Raw genomic sequence first — 22,993 nt, forward strand, 5'->3', positions numbered from 1 at the left:
CTCCATGGCCAGAGATCGAGAATGACGTGGCGCCATGATATCCGCAAGCCACACGTGATCTCCCCTCCACCCGCTCGTGCACCGCAGAGATCCATGTGAACTCATCCCTCCGGTGGACCTGCTGTCCTGTTTCCCCCGTCGTCCTCATCCGTGTGATGCGATTCGTGAAACGTGTCGCCATCTCGTTTGATCGTACAACGTGTCGCTTTCGTCACGGTCCATCTGTCCCCTCCTGTGCCAATCATGGACCCCACACCAAGGTGATCCGTACCTAAGCCGTTGGATGATGGTGGCCCTTGTACCATGTGGTTTTTCTCTTTCGGCAAGGGTGTTTTGGTCGTTTTACTAAATACAGCTATCTTTCCCTTTCGTCTCGTTTCCGGTGTTCCGGAGGAGGAGAGATCGGGTTTTCGTGTTCCCTAGGACGTTCATGGCCCTGATTGCTCACCGTAGACCCGATATTTCTATCCTAGATAACCAATCAGATGCTCCAACGTGTCCTCAACAAGGACACGACCTCGATGGTTCTTCTCCCAACCAGCATCCGTGCGTCCTCATATATATGCGTATGCGGGCGCCAAATCTGCTGTTAGAAATTCGCATCGCGAAGGATGAATGCTGGATCTTGTGCTCGTACAGGAAATTCTATGCGGGCGTCTTCTAGGACCACTGACCATCGCCAATGGCTTACGTACTCGACCCCATGCACATGCGCATGCACATGGGCGACCGTGTACCGACAGATCGAGAACGTACGCGTAAAAACCTCCTCCCCCCCCCCCTCTCTCTCTCTCTATATCTGAAGTAGCTCTCACGATCCACCCACTGTTTTATAACTTCTCTCCTTCATCTCCTCCTCCTCCTCCTCCTACTCCTCTACTACTACTACTAGTACTACTACCTATAGATCTCTTCGTCCCGTATTAGCTGCGTTCACTCTTGCTTTGATGTTGTCTCGAGTGCTCCCTTACCCTCTTCGGAGGTCATTGGTGGCGCACCATAGCTGGAAGCCAGACAACGAGCTAGCACCAATTTGCCCCCGATGTGATTCCTCCAACACCAAGTTCTGCTACTACAACAACTACAGCTTAACGCAGCCTCGCTACTTCTGCAAAGGTTGCAGGAGGTATTGGACCAAAGGGGGAAACCTTCGGAATGTCCCCGTCGGCGGTGGGTGCCGAAAGAACCGGCGGGGGGTGTCTGCGAGGCCGCAAGCTAATCATCCTGCGTCCCAGAGCGATCTTAATTACGACAGCCATGGATTGCCGGATTCTTGTCGTTCCAACCATGCACAGCACGATGGCATGCCAGGGAGTTCCCATCATTCCAAGAACAGCGACCTTCCCCCTTCCGATGGATCCACGATGGACCTCGCGCTACCCGAACTACCGGGAGAAATCATGGACGAGCCTTTCGTCAGTGTGATGGAAGGTGCCCCGAATTCGGCAATGAACCAAATGCCTGGCCAAGGATTGAATCAGCTTGGAGGCAGGGAGATCACGGAAGCTCTATTTGAGAACCAAACATACGCAGACGACAGCAACTTCTCTCTGGATCCAGGCAGCTCTGAGTCAGTGGCATTCTCCTCGGAAGGAGGAGTTACTGGTTATGACATTCCTGCGTCAGATTGTTGGGTTGCCCCACCAACGTGTCCAGGATTCCAACCACTGCTTGAGGATGATTTGTTTCACCATCAAGATCTTGTGATTGGTGATTGGTACTCATTGGATCAGTTCTATAGCTAAGATTACTGATTTACACCTCTTTTGTATTTCTATCTATTAGTTATATTTTGGCACATTTACCATAACACGTACCACTACGCCATGTTAGGCAAAATTCTTGCTACTTCAAATAAAATGATGTGTGGTGCAGTAGGGTAGTCAAATTATGCGTGCAAAATCTTCTTCATGAAAAATTAAATTTTTGAGTCACTTTGAGGCTGTATGTTAAGTGTTGCATATGGACTCGAGGCCAGGGAGGGGATGTTGTCAAAAGGAATCACCAATGGTAGCGATGTGATAGTCATCAATTTCCCAAGAGAAAAAAAAAGGTCTTTTTTTTTTTTGGTTTCTTTCTCCACGAAGCTGCCAAACTTCTCATCCTTTCTTTTCGTTTTCTTCTTCTTCTTTTTTTCCTTTCCATTTAGATGGAGTTCAGATCAATACTTCGTCTTTATCAAGACTCTCTCGATCTCATTCGAGCTTATGACCTCTATTTCTTCCCTCTTGAACCGAGTTTTCTTCCCCTGGTTTCCATGCTCTGATTTGCCATGATTGACCACTCATGCACTCCTGGTGCTTGGATCGACCACCCCGGAGATCAAATCAACCACTCCTCCACACCGACACTATGGTCAGCGGTTCCAGCGGCTGGTTGGTGGCTTCCAAGTCTCTATTTAAGCTACCAAGAGTGGAGTTAGGGAAAGGAAGAAATAGAGGAAATCTGTGAAGCCGGAGGATGCTGTCCAAAAATATGTCCAATTTGGTGGGTCAGATACAAATGCAGCACAAAGGAATTGCAACCATCCGAAGTAATTAAGAAGTCTTTGGTAATCTACAAGTGTCCTTGAATTTAATGCTATGAATTAATTTTTAGCATTTTTTTAAAAAAAAATCAGTGAATGTGTGATGCATGAACATGCTGCTAACTATTTTTGGATCAGATGATATTTCTTCTCTCCCCCCTAATTTTTATACAACAACCACACGAGTCCCTTGCATGACATACAAAGTTTCGCCCATTCTCTTCATGTGTTATCTCACTAGGCATCCAAACATCACAAAGATGGAGAATTACAACGTGAGATAGGTGCAATATCCAAAAAGGCTACATTATTATACCGGGAGAACTAGCTGCTCTCTTTAGCGCTTGACCTAGTTTAAAACACCCATACAAATGATAGATCGGTTTTGAAATGTAGATGCAGGTGCATTTTCTACATTTAAGGTTATATTCAGCCATACTTGTATCATATATATGCATGGAAATTGAGCCACTCCAATTCTCACTTGACCTAGTTTTAGACTTGCAAATGAACATTTGACCTAGTTTCGAATATAAACGTAGGTGCAATAAAAAAAAGGTAGTATTGAGTTAGACTTACATAGTACCCAATAATTTACCCACTCCTATTTACACCAGGGCCGGCTCGGGCCTTAGGCGACTGAGGCGGTCGCCTAAGGCCCCCAATCCACGGAAGGCCCCCGCCCCCACCCCACGGTCCCCACTTCCCACACGCCACAGCCCACAGCATAGTTTTTTTTTTTTTTTTATTTAAGCCGAGCTGGAACTCTGGAAGCCTGGAACTCCTTGACATGATGACATCCCCACCCCTGAGCCGTTCTGCCTTTCCCATCCATCTCCTGATCTCCGATAGCTAGAGACCTAGAGTGACAGTCGTAGCTGGGCGCTGGGCAGTGGGCGACAGCTGACGGCTACGGCAGTTCAGCGGCTACAGTGCATCTCCTTCGGCCTTCGGCGTCTCCCCAACGGCAGAGTGGCTGGGCAACGGCTACGGCGACAAATGACAAGCAACGGGCATTTCTTCCCTCCTTCTCTCCCCCCTTCTCAGTTCTCTGCCGCCGGTGATTTTCTTTTTATAGGTGAACCAGTGAACCTTCTCCCAAATCCCAAATTCCCAATCTCCCGTTCTCCGTTCTCGGCAGACTCGCAGGCTCGCAGCACCGCTCCATCTCTCCTCGTCGACTCGTCGTCCTCGGCTCCTCCGAGGCTCCGAGCCTCCGACCTCCGGCCTCCGGGCTCCGGGCCTCCGGCTCCAAGAAGGCAGAACCCTCCTCCTCCGGCTCCATCCTCGGTGGCTCGGTCCTCCTCCTCCGGCTCCAAGAAGGCAGATCTCCTCTCCAGCTCTTGGACCGCCGGCCGGATCTCCTCTCCAAATGCATGCATTGCATATAGGATATTATTAACAATACCTGTAACAGTTGCTTCTGCTGAAAGAAATTTTTCAAAATTAAAGTTGATAAAATCTTATTTGCGATCAACTATGTCACAAGAAAGATTAAATGGATTAGCTATATTATCGATTGAAAATAGTATTTTAATGGATCTTGAGTATAAAAGTTTAATTAGTAATTTTGCTTCTCAAAAAGCTAGACGAATTATTTTTAAATAAAAATTTTAAAATATTTTTATACTTATTAAAAAAATTTATTATTTAAATAATAATAAAAAAGGCCTCTTCTAATAAGTTCGCCTTAGGCCCCCAAATGTATTGGGCCGCCCCTGATTTACACTCAAACTAGTTTAAAATGCAGACATGAACACAATTTATTACAGGTTGGATTGATTCGGATTATATATATGCAAATTTGATCTCAGTCATTTATGTCATGTCTGAATAATTCTATGCCATGGTTAAACAAGTCAAGGAGAAGGTTAGTTTGTTTCATCCTATTCCAAGATTTGCAGATGTATGGAACAAGTTTTGAGTTGGGATAAGGCCGCCCTAGATGTTTATCATGAAAACATTGGGTGCTTGAGATTGCTAGAACAACATCCGTGCACTCATCATTGCTATTCACCAATGACTTTAAGACTCAAGTGCACGAATTTTCATGCACCACTTACCCGAGTGACCAATCCAATGAGCTTTTGTTATGGATATTCTTCACATGCTCCGAATCTTTTATCGGTAACGCTGCAGTCTCGCTGCCCTTCCTCTTCTAAGCCAGTATCTTTTTTGATTGGTCCCAGAGGAATCTACGTATTTCGCCGTGTCCGAGAACTTTGGGAACACCAGTTGGACGGCTTGATGCCCTCCCACACCTTGATCCACCTTCTTCAAGTAGAAATACTCCACGTGTCTCCAAGTCAAAACGCTACGACAGGAACAAGATATATCGCGTTCCGTTCCGCTTAGTGCCGTTACGTGAGCCATATCGGCTACGACGGGCATTTCGTCATTGGATACCCGTGAAGACCGACGAGCTTTCCCCGCTTTCTTTCCCTCCCCGGCGTGAACGGAACGGCCCCTAACTCAAATCCTAATCTCCTCCGGGTATGGTTTCAAGAAAGATTGGTAGCCATTGTCCGATCTCTGGATTTTTTTCTTCGTTCGTCTTCGCTGGATCGATCGCCCTGTCCTCGGCGGAGAGGGATTCGCCTCGGAGAACGCTAATAGCGGAGGGTATTTCTCTTCTTTAGGGTTGGAGGAAGGGTGGAGGAGCGAGAGAGGGATCGACACTATGAGAACGATCGAGACGTTGCAAGATCTGATAGAAGAGGCCAAGGTTCGAACCGCCTGCTGGGCCATCTGCGTCTTTGCGATCACCTACTTCTTGTCGCGTAAGTAGTTCTCTTTTTCTTTTTGATTCCATGAAGGTATTGTTCTTTATACGTTTTGGAACAAGGAAATCTTGGGTTGGCCGGGACTGGACCTTGACCGTCTCTAGGTTTTGCATGGTTTATAGGGCTAACTCTGGAATTTGAAGTGAAAAAGATCGGGCTTCTGGTTCTTTTCTTTTCTCTTGTTTTTGCCCCTTGTCTATTTTTTGCGAATAATACAAAGAAATCAATTTATGCAAAGATTCTTGTCTTGATCAAAATTCGGAATTAAGTGAGTGCACGGAATTATACTGTGCAATAGCGGAAATAATTCCATGATTTGTCACAAGTTGCGAATAGCATAAAGCTGCATTGTCACAAGTTTGAAATAGTTCCAAGAATGCTTCTTTAACATTAGAAAATGTGTTTCTTGGGACTTTGATATGAATGTGCACTATACAAGTCACAGGTAATTCAAATGCATCTCTCGCTTAAAAAGAAGAAGGACAAACCTGATCTTGAGGTAATGTATACATGAATGTTTTGTTGGGGAGGATGGTAGCATCTCAAAAGGAATGGGAAAATGTAGCAAGGTAGCAGTGGTCTTAATTTGCAGCTCCTTTCTGCAAAGTGAGGTTGGGAGGCATGCAAGTGGTTTGCCAGTTAAAAAGGGGAAGGAAGGAGGGAGAGAAGGATGGGAAGAAAGAGAATGACCTTCAACAATAAATTAAAATAGTTTATGCCAAACTTTCTTTAGTATGATTTGTTTGAAATTCCCTGCTCATGTCAGTCACTTCATCATTTTCCTGAGCAGATACTTGGTGTTATGCCTAAAAAGTTTACTTCATCTTGTAGAATGAAGAATAATCTAACCTAGGTTTGCTTAGTGATGATCAATGAGACTTGACCAAATATGTCATGTAAGACCAACTTTTGGAACATCCTGGTGGCTTCTTGTCCTAGGTATAATGGACTTTGTCTTGCCAAAGAAAAAAAAATGTAGAAAATAAATTATAACATACAAAAACCGTGCAAACTTTCCTAACTCCATAGGGGCGTGCCTCCCCCCCCCCCCCCCCCCCCCCCGCCCTGGGCGCGCATGTTGATTCAAACCATCTCAAATTAAATAGTACTTGAAATGGATTAATAGAGGCATGTAAGCTTATGGAAAAAAGTATGCATACATTACTGATCAAATGGAAACAACTTAATACACTTTGCATCTATATTCCTTGGCAATTCAATAAATTTTATAATCATGGAACCCACCCAAAGGTATGCACAGGTGTTTCTATTGACACAGCTGATTTGAAACACAATTCTAAGTAAATTACAAAGGTATGTGAAGCCTAAATTCTTTCTTTCCTCATTCAAATAGTTCATCATTTGAGCAGACTGTGTGATCAGATGGACTTGGTTGTTTCATATATTTGCTTCAATTGTGTGGCATTATAATTACATTCAGGTTTTATCCACTGGAAATCCAACTTTATGAGGTGAGCTATGGCTACATTTGTATGTATTCCAGTAGGCTTACTTTATATTTTAGATCCGATTAGTTCTTACATGGGATAAAAGTATTATAAAAATGTACCAAATTAAAGCACTATATGGAGAACATATATACATGTATAAAAGTACCATATATAATATGTATACATAAGTACAAGTAGTATATACATATACTATGAGTTTATATGTTTTAGAAACTTTTTAGTAAATATTTAAAAACCTTTGGCATGTGAAGTATTTGTATATTCCTGCAATGCTCCAGTGGTGTTTAAGGTACCTAAGCCTGGTTTTCTCTAATGGTGAAAATTTACTAGCCTGTAAACCAGAAGTTGGGGCAAGGAATCAAGCTTTCAGACTCTACAGGAGACATTGTCAACTTCACAAGAGGTGGGTGCATGCATGCGCGCATGCATGCAGGCAGGTGCGTGGGTGTGTGTGCATGCATATCTGTGTGTGTCTGTGTCTTGTGAGTGCTCAAATGTATATTTTCTGTTCATAAAACAACAAAATAATGATGTGTGGCCTTTTTTATTCTATTTTATCATGACACATGTGGTTGGGCACGCATGCATGCGTGTGAGTGCATGTGTCCATACATTTCTGTGTCTTGTGTTTGTGCATACAATTGTATATTTTTTGTCCATAAAGAACAAAATAATAATGATGCATGGCCTGGTTCATTCTATTTTATCATGTGCAATTGCTATTAGCTAGGATAATTACATATTCCTTTTTTCTCTTTTCACAACTGTTTCTTTATGGAATATGCCACAGAAACGTTTCTTGGTGTCAGTTTCGTCATTGGCCATCATCTCTTGTTTTTCACAGATACAAGTAAATCGATGTGGACAAATATCCCAATATCAATTCTTATACTTTCAGTCTTCCGCTTTCTATCTTATGAAGTGGAGATCCACCGGAGGGTGCATCCTGTCCGTAAGCAGACATATCTATCTCATTTGGAAAAGAAGCAGTTACATCTAGATGATTTTCATCTTTCTACTGTGCCACCTCCTTCAAAATGGAGGAGGAAAATTGATTCGCCCATTGTGGAGGCTGCCATTGAGGAATTCATTAACAAGATCTTGCAGGATTTTGTTGTAGATCTTTGGTATTCGTCTCTTACTCCTGACAAGGAGGCGCCTGAACTAATACGCACTATCATACTAGATGTACTTGTTGAAATATCAAGAAGAGTTAAGCAGATCAACCTTGTCGACTTGTTAACAAGGTGCTTTTGAATTACTTTTGAAGTCACCAATAAGCTTTCTATGTCTTAGTGATATAGTAGACATCTTTTGTTGGAAACAAATTCTTTTCATGTTCCAGGGACATGGTTGACTTGATTGGAAACCACCTAGATCTATACAGAAAATATCAATCAGAGATTGGCGTGGATGTTATGGGAACTCTTTCTTTTGAGGAAAGGGATGAAAGGTTAAAACACCATCTAACAGCTTCCAAGGAACTTCATCCAGCTCTGCTATCTCCGGAGTGTGAACACAAGGTGCAAAATTGCTTATAGCTATCTCGTATGTTCTTGTATTGATTTCTTTATAGCATTGTAGGTTTATGTGTTGTTAAATCCAGGTTCTTCAACGTATTGTTGGAGGAGTTCTGGCAATAGTCTTGAGGCCACAGGAAGCTCAATGCCCATTAGTTCGCTGTTTCAGTAGAGAGCTGTTGACCTGCTTGGTTTTGCAACCTCTCATGAACTTTGCCAGTCCTGCGTAAGCTCTTTTTACTAACTAAACAACTCATCCATAGTTTAGTAATCTTGTTCCAAGTCATGTCCTCAAAAAATGTTGTACATCTTAAGAGAACTTGTTGGTGATGTAGTCGGTATTATCGAAATTGCAAAAACTGGTTTTTTTAATTTTGGTCAGAAAAAGTGGAAATTGAAGCAGTAAAGGTAGTATAATATAATTCCGTACTGAAGTAGAAATTGAGGAAGAAAGGAGTTAAACAGACAAGCTAACCCAATGCTTGCTATGAACTCATGGCATGTTATCTATGCCTTTAAATTCTTAGTGATTGCCAAAGGAATAGTTGTTGAATGTTTTGTACATATGATGCTATTTCCGAATGATAGTAAATCTAATAATGAAAATTAAAAAAGCTATTGTAATTCGAATGATCCCACCTTAATTGCTAGAATTGGGGATGGGCGTGGGTGTTGGGAAGGGGATATCTTAGAAACACTTGAAGTAAAGAAGCACTTAGCAAGTGGGTGAAGATTTGAGTGTCCGATGATTTTTTTGAATTAGGTAAATTACCCTAGGTAGAAGTTTCTTTCTACTGATGGTCCAACGAGTCCTAGGATTTTAATTGAATCATTTGAGGTCAGAATGATGTCACAGACATGTTAAACGAAGATTTGAGGAGGTTCCAGTAAGGCAAGGTGCTCTAATCCATATTAGATGGCTTAGGTAGAGGTGGGGAAGACAAGACCTTAGGTAGCATGTATGACATATGCGAAGAAGGAAATGAAAATGCTTACACTATGGCTGCAGCTAGCCCTTAATAGAAAATGATTAGCAAATGATGATTCATGAAGCTAAACCCAACTAGCTGAGCTAGGCTTGATGGAAGGTTGTGGTTATCAGGAATGCTTTTATCGTGGAGAGAGAGCGAATGAAACTACCCTTTCAGGTACTATTTAACAGTTAAAATAGAGCATGTTGATACAATCATCCTGAAAATGGATGAAAGATATGATGGCACCAAAAACCTTCCAAAAAAGATATTGAAGCATTAAGGTGCAGGCTGATTCCCATGCCAGGAAGTGGTAAATCATGTGAGCATCTAGTAAGCTATGCCCACTTCCATGAAAAAAATCTAATAAGCCAGCTTCGACCAAGGCACAGCCAAAACAAGATAACATAATTATGCTTGCCAATTGGGATGTCGGAAAGATTGATGTATTTCACATGGTGAGTCATTTAAATTGGTAGCTGCTGCTTAGAAAAATGATATCCAGCATCAATTCAATGTACACTGCTGGTAAGGTTGCGATTTAGGAAGGTCTAGGTATTGGGACCTATTTGGTTGAGGGTAGTAGTGCTGTTAAAGTAATTTTAGATTTAGACCTGAATTTTCTACAAATAAACAAGAAAGTTAATGTTTTTGAAGGAAAAGAGCAATGGATGACTAATATCCGGCCCAAAATTTAGGATTCTAGGGTCTAAACTGTTTTCTAAAAGGGTTTGTGATTAAACAAGCAAAATCAACTTTGCTGGTATTTTCTTGGGAAAATATGAAAATGGGAAAAGAATAAAAGCAAGAAAATGAAATGATACGTATTGGCCTAATAACCTCTGCCTCATACTCAGGGCTTGAATGTCTCATTTCTTTGCAGAATCACATCACTAGAGAACAAGAAATTCTTTAAATCATCAGTTCTTATTAGTCAACCATCCAACTAAAAACAAATCCAAGACCAACCCTATTTATAAACTTCTAGAGCTGTTGGTTATGTAAGAGAATAAACTGAAAAAGGAATATCTCTAACATAGGCCTCTCCTCAATTAAGGTGATCGGTGGCCAGTATTCATTAAAGGACTGTCTGCTTGTGGGCCCTATAAAGGGCTGGTTGACTTTTTTTCTTGTATATTTTTCTTACAAAAATGAAAAAGCTTTAGAATGCACACATGGACTGAAGAGATATGTTTTCTTTTTATTTTTAGAACTCCTAAAGAAGGAATCCTGAGTTCTGATCACAGCCCTCTTTGTTACAATATCAATGTTGGCTACGTTTCCAAATAACAACTCTCAATATGACTAAGTATCACCTTAGACTCTTAGAGTTCTCTTTTGATTTTCAAACTATATAGAAGTCCTAAGTTCTGTAGTGTCACCTGTCGATGCTACAATGATATGAACAATAGGCCCTTTTATTATTTATTTTTCCTCCTCTTCATTTGATCTTCCTTTATTTTTCTTTCTTCTATTATTTATCTTGGCCGGTATGCACATTTTAACTGAGAGAAATTGCTCCTACATCAGAGGGTACCTTTACAAAACTATCTAAGTTAATCGCTATTTTTTTCTTCAGGTATATCAATGAGTTGATTGAGTATGTATTCCTTGCCAATCAAGATAACAGAAATGGAGAGTCGGACTCTGACAGGTCAACCAATGAAGCTATTCTTGTGCATGATCCTAAAGTTTCTGGAGGAAATACTCGGACTGCTCAGCCTGAGTTAAGAACTACAGCTTCTAACCAAGCAGGGGATTTGATAATGGCTAAAAGTGGTGGGGAAAAATCACTTGCTTGTTCTGAGCGTGTTCCTCAGAAAACATTACAGGAAAGTACTGGGCATCATATACCGCCTAGGGCAGCAGAATGGGCAGTGATACTGGATGCTGCTACAAAAAGAAGATCTGAGTTCCTTGCCCCTGAGAATCTTGAAAACTTGTGGACAAAAGGAAAAAACTACAAAAAGAAGATGGCCAATATTATGAAGGCAGGAACTTTGCTGGGTTCTGTGAATGCTGCACCAGGAAATAGACACACTACTGCTCATGCAGAAAACATGGGAAAGGGATTGTTGACCAATATGAACGAAAGTATTATAAATATAGATGATAAATATATGGTCCACCTAATGCAGGGACCCAATATTAATAGCCAATCAAATGTAGCAACAAAGAATGGGCCACATGTTTCCCAAGAGCTGGTTAGTGTGCAATCTAAAGAAAGGGGTCATTTTGGTGATGGAAGTGATGAAAATACCAGGAAAACTGTTAAAAGTGACAAAGGTCAGCTAAAGCGATCTAGCAGTACACCTGATATTGAAACAACATTCATGGGCAAAGGTGGTGAAACTTCTGGTTTCAAGGAGAACTATATTCTAAACATTAGCAAGCATAAGGAAGAGCAAAGCTCTGCATTGGTCTCCAAGAATGGAGGATCCTTCTATGTTCCAAAGATCAGGTGCCGGGTGAGAATTCATTGCCTTGATCTGTGTAAATTGTGCAGCTTTTATGGCTTCTTGCAGACTTGATTTGTTGCTTCTGTTAATCTGGATAGTTGGCAATTGATCTTTTATAGAAAGGTTTGAGTTGCTTCTTTTTTAATGTTTTGTTGTGCTTATCATATGACAGGTATAGTCCTTCATGTTCATAAACTGCGATGGGTCTGCCATCTGTGTTTTTTCTTTTGGTGTCTCACATACTAGATACATAGTGGCCCACTGGTCCTTAACTGACCTCCAATGTTTTGACACTGATTTATGCTTTAAATCTCATTAAATATGTTGCTTCTGGGGAGCTGGAAAGTATTCTAGAGTCTTGTGCTCCCATATGTTCTCTAGCAAGTATATGCTTGCCAACTTTGACAGCATCTGAGGTAGTAATTCTGCCTGCTGGTTCTAACTGTGGTTCACTTTCGTATACATGTGTTATTATGGTTTACATATGTATGATTTAGTATATATATGCATGCATATATGTACATACATATGCACATATCGTATATGCATGTATATATTTGCTTGCATGAGATTAACGAAGCTCTATTTGTTTTATGTCATATTTGATCTGCTGGATTTTTATTTTATTCACATGTATAATATGTTGGAGCATCCTTCTTTCGGATGCCGATATGCTTAGCTAGTTACATATTTTTCACAAATAAAGCCATCCTGCTGTTTAGTGGTTGAATAATTTAGTATCTGAACCCCTCATGGTTAAAAATGCAGCAAGCAAATAGGCGCAGTGACATGTCACTGTGGAGAGCTTACACCTCTGTTCTCTGCTAAATACTTGCTTATCTATGACATGTTTTCTACAGTATTTCTTGGTAAGTTATTTTTGCTTGTAAAAGGGAACACAATATGCAATCATATGGTGGAAATGTTGGTCAAACTAGCAAATATTTTTATAATCTTTCTATTTTTATCTTTTCTTTGCCAAACTTTAAATTACTTGTTCACAATGCTATATTTTTTGTTAAAACGTTTGTGCAGGTTGTTGGAGCATATTTTGCCAAAGTTGGATCTAAATCTTTTGCAGTTTATTCAATTGCTGTAACAGATGCAGAGAACAAGACCTGGTCCGTGAAAAGAAGGCATGCTTTTACCTAGACATCCTTGTAGGCTCTAGATATACATGCATCCATCACCATAAAAGAGAGGCATTCATCATATGCATGTTAATTTTTGTATTACTATGGTCTTTGACAGCTGAAGTCTCTGAATTTTATAGGTGTTTTGAGACTTTGCTTACATTAAATTTCTCTTTATATCTGTGCTCCACCTAATTGCAACTCTTCACCCTTTTCATTGATTGTGTTCAATAGATTCTATAAAGTAAAATAGAAGGTCATTTATAGTTTATTTTGTTGGCACATTGCTCCAAAACCTCAGTTCATAACAACCATGAAATTGAAAAGAAAATTTGTGTACACTCATATAATATTGTTCATAACATTTTTTTGGGAACAATCACAAGTGAATTTTATGTATTGTTAATTTGAAGAAAATTCTTACATGAGATCCATTAAAAGCAGAAACATTACTTGTCATGTAGTGATATGAATTTGTTGATTTTTCTATATTGATAATATTGTTTATTGGATTGCAGATACCGAAATTTTGAGCGGTTGCACCGGCATCTAAAAGATATACCTAATTATACATTACATTTGCCCCCAAAAAGGTTTCTTTCATCCAGTATCGATGATTATTTTGTGCACCAGCGGTGCATTCTTCTCGACAAATATTTGCATGTATGATTTTATGCTCTAGGTTGCGGCTCTTTTACTTGGTATTTGATCTGCCAGCTTGACATGTTTCTAGTTCATCTGGCCAGGATCTTCTGTCAATTGCCAATGTTGCGGAGCAACATGAAGTTTGGGACTTTTTAAGTGCTTCTTCGAAGGTATAAATTTTCTCAATACATATCTGAGGAAAGTTTTTTACTGTTAGTGGAAGATAGGAGACATCTTTAGACACTTTAATTCTCTAAGAAGTTGATCCTTTTTTTTGTTTGAAGAATTACTCTTTTGGAAAGTCAACCTCAGTGATGAAAACATTAGCAGGTACATAATTCTCAAACTCTCTTAGTTCTAGCAGCTAAGAAAAGTTTGATTTTGCCTTCACCATATTCTCAAACTAAGATCAAATTTATTAGTTTCTTCATTTCAAGTTTTTCATATGTTGTGATGGTAGAGACTGAACTGTAGCCTTGCCAGTATTTTCAATAACTTGTATTTGCCCAACTGTTCTTTTTTCTAGCAATATGTACAAAACATTCTTCAATGCTATAACTCTTTGATGCTTATTTTGATACTAACTACACCATTTTGAGAGTGTTTTATTCATAGTCTGTTGTGCCGGTACCGGGCACTAGATCGATTGCCCGACGGCATGGGTCGGTACGGCCCGCGCCGTGCCGTGTTGGGCTTGCACCGACACAGTAGAGGAGGCGGGGGAGAGAAAAAGAGAGAGAGAAGGGGGAGAGAAAAAGAGAGAGAGAAGGGGGAGAGAGGGAAGGAGAGAGAAGGGGGGCGGAGGCCGGTGGAGGGCCGTCAGAGGCCGGCGCCCAAGCAGGAGGCAGAGGCCACAACCGTGTTCTTTGTTTCGTTAGAAACAGGAGCCCGGGCAGAGGCAAGCGATTGGCCGACTTCACTTAAAAATCGTGAAAGTAAAAAGCGGCCAGACCCCTGTTTCGATCGAAATAGAGGACCCGGCCGCGACCTCTGCCTCCTGCCCGAGCTCCGACCTCCGACGGTCTCCGCCACCCTCCTTCTCTCCCTCCCTCCCTCCCTCCCCCGCTCGCTCTCTCTTTTTCTCTCTTTTCTTCTCCTCCCTCTTCGGCAATTGGTTTTGTTTCCGTTGTCGGAACCGTCTCGGTCTGCCACCGGGACAGCTTGGTACGACCGGAACTGCCGGTTCAGGACGATTCCGCCGACCCCGGTTTTATTAACCATGCTCAACATCATGATGGTTTGTCATTTTCACGTGTTATAACTAGAAACAATAGCTTTATCCTGATAAATTGGGATCAGTTTATTTCATAATTTGCTGTTAAGCATAGCTGATCTTTAGTCGAATATGACTTCTATGACTGGAAGTTGGCATCCATTGTTCATAATTTTAAGCAGGCAAAGTTGATAAGTAGGAAATTGACTAAGTTGAAAAGTGAGATATAATTTACTTGATCGATCCAATGACTGCTTGGCACTGAACTCTGAGAAAATTAGGATAGTTGAGTGGCTTTAGCTCGCTAGAATATCATTATTATATGTTGATCTGCTACTAGGTTCCTTTATGATCAATCAGTAAAGTCGCTTTAGCTCTTTTGAACTTTAGTCCACCTGTACCATTGCATGTTTGTAAAGGGACGCTTTTCAAGTATTTATTGATTTTGGCTAACCTTTATGGAAACATCGAACATGGATATGGAAAATGATCAAAGCCAGCTTAATGTGATTTGTACAGAAGATCCTTCCTTGTAAAAGAGTTCGTTAAGGACACAAATCTCCTATCCGCTGGCTCTTGAATTGATCCTATCAATTTTCTCCCTCCCACATATGTCACATACTTTGAGTCCACATTATCTACAAGTGCTCTTGTGAATGATTCTTCTAGTATCCTGGTGAAGTGCTAATGCAAATGCAATCAAATGATTCTTCCTTGTAAAAGAGTTTGTAAAAGATGGAGTGGATGCTTCACTTTTGACAAAACATGTGGGCATCATGATGGCGCAGTATCCTTAGGATTTATAAGCAACTTTGGCTAGCAGATTTTTTGCTAATGCAATCAAATGTTGTAATTCAAGTGCTGTGATTATGGTTTTAAGTAGCCTGTTGCATTGTACAGTATCAAGTAGGACTTTCCTACAATGTCTCACTGGTAAGATACCCAGCTTAATCTTGTGGGGCACCGTATAAGCCAATTTTAATTGATGATCACTTTGTCTGAGACTTCTATCCTGCAACTCTTTCACTCAAACCCGATCTACCAAACATCTTGCGGACTTCTTTATGAAGATTTATATTACAATTAACTTTTTGTATTTGCCAGCATGCTGTTCATCCTTGCTCCACTGTCAGCTTAAGTGGGAATGCTATGTTGTCATATTACAGAATACTTTTTTTCCAGAATAATGCGCAGATAGATTACCAGGTCATGCACGGTATTCACATGTTACAGGTGAAAACCACAGCATCAATATTTGTATTTATTGGGCTCACATCCTGAAAAGTAGATTACTTCATTGCTACCTTCCTAACATTTGCTTCTTAAGTTTTTTTAACAATCAGATGGATAATTTTGAAATCTTTGCTTTGTCCTGATCCTGGAAGTTAAGCGAATGGACATCTGCCTCAAAAATCATACATCTCAATCAATACTAAATTTCTGATTGCTTTATTGCTATCTTCCTAAGTTTTGCTCGTTAAGTTTCATTAACAATCAGATGGATAATTTGAAATCTTTGCATTGTCCCAAACCTGGGACAGTGCAAATGAATATCTACTTCAAAAATCATTCATCTCAAACATTACTAAATTGCTGATTAGGATTTTTATTACTTGCATCCAGAAGCATTACAATATTCTTATCTTGTTTAGCAACTTAACTGAGTTGCCATCTTGAAAGCATGAGTTGGGACCTGCTTCAGATAAAATTCTTCCGTAACATCACTCTGATCAATCCTTTTACAGACAACTGTGTTCCTACAGTGCTATATTCTCTTGGTCAATGCCCAGATACTAGAGTAGATCAATGGCTTATTTTATGGGTTATCCATTCATGCACATTTATTTTTGAATAAAAACATGAATGAGCACCCACCACTGCTTTAGTCCACCAGGAATCCAAGTGAGATTACAATGATAGCTATATCTTTTGGCTTTATTTGTTAAGATGTAATATCCTAATTATATTTGCCTAGTTTTTCTCTGGAGTGACAGTCTCCTGTGGTTTTTGACATGTATAGAGTTGCACGTGAGCATGCTTGCGTGTATTCATACTTTAGTGGTCAGCAGATGCTCGGATCAAGAAAACCATTTACTACAGGGTGGTGTTATAACTTTCTTATTTGCAGGTTTAAAGTAGATAAGTCTGATAAACATCTTTCTATATGGTAGCCCAGTAAGCCAGATATGGTTGTCTCTGGTCATATCTCATGTTTACAGACATGCATCAGGGCCATAAATATTTCTAATATAATCTTCTTATATTTGCTCCAGGCAAATTACAACATTGTCTCCTGTATGCTTCAAAGCTGCCTGTCATGTTCCTCATTCTAATTCGACAAAATTTGGCAGTGTGTATCTTTAATTTGATGGCAGGTCCTGTCTATGTGTCATGTTCTTAGTTTACCTTAACCGGTTGACACCCTTTCAACAGTGAATGTGGATGATGCTGTGGATGATATGGTTCGCCAATTTAGAGGGGTTTCAGATGGTCTACGGCGTGTTGTTGGCTCATCATCGTCTCATGCAAGTTCTCCCTTAAGAGCTGAAGAGAGCATGGCATTAGCATGCATTGAAGAAGAGACAAATAAGCTCAGTCCAAGCTATAGTAATATGGACACTTCCCATAGTTTGTCTGATGATGAAGCCCATGATGAAGACCAATCTTCTGCAGTAAATAATGGATGGCACTCTGATAATGAATTAAACTCCAAAGGTTTTCCACCTTGTGTTGTCAAGCGCATTGAGGAATCTTCAAATTTGGATTCTCAGAGAAGCCAACATTCAGATAAATTTCACAGACTTGCTTTAAATGACTCAAAAACTTTAGTAGCATCTGATATTTTTGAGGATCCGCTTGCAATGCCACCTGAGGTACGACTTGCTTGCAGTCTATTTTGACATATTATTTCTTCGTTATTACATTCGTGATTTATGTCACTTGGCTTCTTATATAGACACTTAATCGTAATACTCCTTAAAATTACTCATGTAAACCTGCTAATATGATAATTAGTTATTTGCTACTTGACCATTCAAGTGAAGGATTTGCTTAATAATATGATTTCGTTTTTTGCAAGACATTGATTGAAAACAAATTCATCATATAGATTGTTCATGTCTCGATTCAAATGCTTGAGAAATTTATGACAAAGTTAACATGCTTCCACATCCTGAAACTTGGATTTGTTGGCAGAAGTTAGTCATTTTCTTTGGATGTGTTATGCATTTGGGAAGTTGAATTGATGTTTCTGCATGCTATTCAAAAATACTCTTAAGTCTTTTTCATTCCATCTCCCTAATGATATATTCAGTAGTTCCCCACTTCTCACTTCCAGGGAAAAAAAAAACTTAAATCATGAATTCATTTGCCGTGCTATGTAGGGTGCTGTCCTATGATTCTTTTATTGGCTTCTGATCACTTTGAACTCATCCACAATTAACTTAAAATTATGGAAAAATACCATATTTCTATAGTCTTACATGGTATCCAAGTATCACATGGACCTGTTCCATAAAATGGGATCCAGCAACTTTTCCTGTTGATGTTGGAGAGTGATTTTGTGTAGGATAATGATATCAATGGATTTTTGGATAGGCTCATCTTTCAGCCAGAATCTCAGGAAGATGGACTTCCTATACTTCCTGGTATCTCCAATCTGAGGATTGTTTGATACCGACTGACCAAAAAGTAGAACTTTTGTAGAACTATATCCACTTGGTATCAATAACAAATTTCAGTATCTCAATGATTTTATGGATTTACTTATTCTTTTTACTTTTATGCCATGAAATTTAGTTGTTTTGACATTTTTCCTTATGTCTTCCTGTGGCTATTTTGCAGTGGACACCACCAAACATTAGTGTGCCGCTGTTGAGTCTAGTTGATAAGATATTCCAACTGAAACGGAGAGGTTGGCTGAGGTTTGTTATACATTGTATTTTTATCATTTCTTTCTTTTAGTGAGCATCCTTAAAATAACATTTTGCAATTTATTCCTGCATTTTATGCCTTGCCCATTGCTGTTGTGTTCAATTGAACTCTCAACTATTATGTTATCTAAGTAATAATGTTGTGTTTTGCAGCAATTCAATTCTAAAATGTTTTCAGCATCATTCTTTGCACAGACAGGATAAAATTATAAGTTTTATCATTTAGAACTACTACAAACATGATATTCACTTGGAATTTCATTTCCTATGTTCCGCAGAAGACAGGTCTTTTGGATTTCAAAACAGATTTTGCAGTTAATGATGAAAGATGCAATTGATGATTGGATCCTAAGGCAAATTTCTTGGCTCCGGAGGGATGATGTTATTGCACAAGGGATTCATTGGCTCCAAGATGTAAGTAGAGAATTGTATGTTTCTTCACCAAGTTTGCCAATAGAGTTCATTTATTTGAAATAGCAACTTTATCTTTAACAATGCTCCCCCCAAGGCATACCTAAGCCCTTTGTTCGAGTGTCATAAATAAAAGTTCCTGGAAACAGTGTGATGCTTTTATTGTTTTTGACAATGGATTGGCGGCTCTCGAAAACAAGTTGCTATCAAAAGATGCATGTTTTTAGATCGTATGAAACTTGTCTTCAATGAAGTAGATCGTGCTTATATGACATGAATTTCTGATGTGCTTGATTCCTATCTTTGTATCTTATCCTTTTTATGGTTAAATGCAATTATATTTATGCATTAAGGGTGTCTTGCTGCAATATATGCGATGAAATGCTGAATAAGTTGCATGACTTTTTATTGTGATTTGTGTTCGTGAAGGAATTCATATGCATCCAATCATCTACTAACAGGATGAATATTACCTGAAACAATATCATTATAGCATTTTTTAACACGGTACAAACATTATCTGCAATACATTATAGATGTGACATCGAACTGCTTACTAGTGCCATATCATTTAGAACATGATGTAAAATTTGCTTTCATAGCATACAAGATGGATCCTCTATCCATCTGTCATACCAAATAATGGTTTCACTTATGTAAACCTACTGGCAGATTATTGCTACTGCCCCATTAGCCTGTTACTAGTCAAGGATTTGACTTGTGAACCAAGTGACTAAAGGTTGGTATGTTTTTGCTCATTATATTTCCCACTTTTCTAATTCTTGTAACATGTGCACTTAATTCTTAGGTTTAGTTATCATAGATTTTAGTAATCTTGTTAACACGTGATTCTGAGTTAGTGCATGTTATCTATTTTGCATGATTTTATAATACAAAGTTCAATAAAAACTATCTTATGTATTAGTAGATACAATAGTCAGGCCATGTAATCAATTCTGTAATTGTTTATGATTTGGGGTGCATAACAATGAAGAAATGAAAGTCATCTTTGCCAACATTATTGCTACTGATTTCCATTTTGTTTGTGTCACAATTGCCTGTACAGTATTGTACTGTATACTCTTCTTGTAATGCCTTTCTGATTTGCTTTCTCCTTACCATTAGTCCGTTTTTACATTTCTCTGCTTTTCTTCAACGTGTTTTATCATATCATTTTGAGTAAGTCATTATATAACTTCTCTAAGGTGCCTTCTTGCAGAATAAAAAAAAAAATCTTAAACTTGTGTAAATACTTAGTGGTGAAAGTTCCATAGTGAATCATTGGAAGAAACATGCAAGTTTGCTATTTGCATATATCATCTAATTATCTCTGAAGTTTCACGATATCCTTTGTAAATAATGAATAATTCTGATTTATAAATATAATTGCTTTTACTCTAAGCAGGTTCTCTGGCCTAATGGTACATTCTTTATAAAGTTGGAGAGCAGTCAAGGGAATGTGGAAGACAGTCATTTTAGTCAGAAACCAACTCAAAGTACCAGTCGGATATATGGTGATAAGGTGACCAGATCGAGCTCTTTCGAGCTGCAGCTTGAAGCAGCTCGCAGAGCAAGTGATGTTAAGAAAATGATACTTGGTGAGACTGTGTTCTTTTACAGATTCTGAATGTCGGTAAATGTGATTCATCTATCAGTTTCAGTGTTTCTTAGTAAGCATATAATAAGCATCACATATTTTCTGATCTGACCTATCTGCATGGCCCTGATAGTTTTTAGGCACTGATCCTGTTTCTGTATCTGCATTCATTCTCTAGGCATATGGTACCTAGTTTTCATATATAACTGATCAAAAGCCCAAAAAGCAACCAAAAAAAGAGAGAAAAAGATGCCATGCTAGCCATGAGTTGGTTTGTGATTTCTACTGCCAAGTCATTCTTTTGTTTCCATGTGTGTTTTGAATGGACAGAACCACAACAGACAGAACAACTCTTGACGTTGCATGCTACTGTAGGAAGACAACGTTTAACCCAATGAGTGCTGAGCTATTTTTAGACAGACAATATCAGAGTCTCCTCCGAGAGATTCTGGACCTGTCATGCAGCTCCTGCATTTATTTTGCGATATGGATGCTTGGAGCCTTCGACATATAATTTGTAGGTTGCTATATCAAATGTATAATATTTTAAGTCTTGGGAACATAATTTACCTCATGATGCAGTTTCATTGCTCAGTTTCTGTACTGGTTTTCGATGGATCAAATGGTTTTCGGCTTTTGCAGTTTCAACTTTCAATAATTTTGGTGGCTCTGGGATTGTTTCTAATCAAACTTATAAAGGAAGGCCAAAACTAAGGAAAGCATGAAATAAGACAAGAAAATAAATTAGATGTTTTTTTATTAAGAGTACAAATGTTTAAATTTATTGATTGGCGGTTTTATGCTGAGACAATAAAAATTACTTTAAAAACTATGCCTTTTTTTTGAAAAAAATATATGTTAAATTTTTAAGTGGCCCAATGGAATGCTTTTCTCAGGTGGAGCTCCAACTGCGTTAGTCAGCTTACTTGGGCATAGTCAATACAGGCATTGTGCGGAGGATATTTATTACTTTATCCAGGTCAGCTCATCTAAATATGCATATTTGAGTCCATGTGATCAGAGGTAAAACTGTTTTCTAATCGCTGGAAGCGTATTGTATCTGCAGTCTACTGTCTGTGTTAAGCAGCTTGCATATAGTATGTTGGAACTGGTGCTTATTTCAGTGTTCCCAGAATTACGTGATTTAATACTAGATACACATCAGAAGGCCTGAAATCAGCCAGTGTAAGGAAAATATCATAGCAAGCTGGGTTTGTATATTCTTTCACCATGTGACATCTTCTGCACTTTCTTCCAGCAGTCATGAGCTTCAACCTTCTAAGACCTTCAAAGTCAATCAACAGCATTTTTGAGCTCTCCCTTCTGGTCGACATTTTTGACAGGTCAGCATTCTGTTGGAGTTGAACTAAGAAATCTTGGATTTGGGAGTGATTTTGTATATTCCATTCAAAATGTACAGTTGTACACATTGAAAGCATGTATATTTATTAATTGAGTTTAACCAAATGAATGAAAGTAGTTATACAAGATACTTACCAAATGAATGAAAGTAGTTATACAAGATATTTTTACATAAGTCAAGATACTCTCTACACCGGTGAAGTGGTTTGCTGTTATGGCTATTAGGTTTTATGTAATTCTTTTCATTGCATTTATTTCTTAGTGTTCCATCCATGAGTAGAGAGTAGAAGTCTATGCCTACCTTTCCTGGATATTTTGCTCTTCTTCCAGATTTCAAATCCCATAACCACTATATGATTGTACAACAAACAATGCCCTTGTTTGAGCATAGCACTTGCATGGAACTTTTCTAATGTGATCTCTAATAGATTTGATTCAGAATATTTTTCCAGTGCATTTGAGGGAAACTTGAAGGTAAAACATTGAGCAATGGCCATCATATGTTCATTTGCCTATCATGCAGATATGCTTAGTCTACCAAGTCCAAATTTTACTAGGATAGCTGTAATAGATTCTCAATTATGATCAAACATTTGATATTGTTCTGATTGTGATGTTACTGAGCAAATTCTACGTTTTAAATGGACTGTAGTAGGACCATAAGCGGATGTTAGGATGCACCACCTTGTTGTACAATAATAGTATGCTGGAGTACCCAAATAAGATGAAATGGTTCCAAGGTAATCTGTGGAGCCCAATCATACTGTTGTTGAATCTCTTTCTAATTATGTCGGTTCCATCAGTAAAGATTTTATGCCCTATACGTTTTTCTTTTTTTCCTTTCTGGTCGAAGGGAGGCAAGCTTTGAATTCCTTACTTTCTCAAAAAGATACAACCCATGGCATTAACCTGTACATGGAGTGAAAGATCAAGGGAGAGATTATGTGCATCATTGGAAGCTGTTATAC

At 39.1% G+C, this 22,993-nt stretch overlaps 1 protein-coding gene across 3 annotated transcripts; it reads left to right on the forward strand.

Annotated features, from left to right (window-relative positions):
- Positions 1-824: 824 nt before the first annotated feature.
- Positions 825-22,151, forward strand: LOC103714296 (uncharacterized). Of its 3 annotated transcripts, XM_088720558.2 has the most exons (18): positions 825-2,551; positions 4,717-5,020; positions 5,167-5,307; positions 7,627-8,029; positions 8,128-8,305; positions 8,389-8,528; positions 10,853-11,741; positions 12,768-12,868; positions 13,384-13,528; positions 13,612-13,680; positions 13,795-13,840; positions 17,157-17,596; positions 18,567-18,646; positions 18,934-19,069; positions 20,472-20,664; positions 21,560-21,642; positions 21,730-21,848; positions 21,922-22,151. In XM_088720558.2, the coding sequence occupies exons 3-17, from the start codon at positions 5,208-5,210 to the stop codon at positions 21,835-21,837; spliced, it is 3,111 nt and encodes a 1,036-aa protein (XP_088576684.2). In that variant the 5' UTR covers positions 825-2,551; positions 4,717-5,020; positions 5,167-5,207; the 3' UTR covers positions 21,838-21,848; positions 21,922-22,151. The 3 variants fall into 3 exon arrangements, with proteins under 3 accessions (XP_088576684.2, XP_088576685.2, XP_008799721.2); XM_008801499.6 differs by lacking the exons at positions 825-2,551; positions 4,717-5,020 and adding an exon at positions 7,113-7,219 and having other exon boundaries at positions 5,179-5,307; positions 21,730-22,151; XM_088720559.2 differs by lacking the exons at positions 825-2,551; positions 21,560-21,642; positions 21,730-21,848; positions 21,922-22,151 and having other exon boundaries at positions 4,948-5,307; positions 18,934-19,083; positions 20,472-20,649.
- Positions 22,152-22,993: the final 842 nt, after the last annotated feature.

Source organism: Phoenix dactylifera, chromosome 4 (genome assembly GCF_051530095.1).
Source record: "Phoenix dactylifera cultivar Ajwa chromosome 4, Ajwa_hap1_PhDact_Kaust_v1.1, whole genome shotgun sequence".
Lineage (NCBI taxonomy): Eukaryota > Viridiplantae > Streptophyta > Magnoliopsida > Arecales > Arecaceae > Phoenix > Phoenix dactylifera.

What these genes read in the sequence shown, in the direction of transcription:
- LOC103714296 (XM_088720558.2), top strand. Translation starts at nt 5,208, where the DNA reads ATGAGAACGATCGAGACGTTGCAAGATCTGATAGAAGAGGCCAAGGTT. An exon ending in GATCACCTACTTCTTGTCGC is followed by an intron (nt 5,308 to 7,626) that starts GTAAGTAGTTCT and finishes TGTTTTTCACAG; the next exon opens with ATACAAGTAAATCGATGTGG. An exon ending in TGTTAAGAAAATGATACTTG is followed by an intron (nt 20,665 to 21,559) that starts GTGAGACTGTGT and finishes TGCTTTTCTCAG; the next exon opens with GTGGAGCTCCAACTGCGTTA.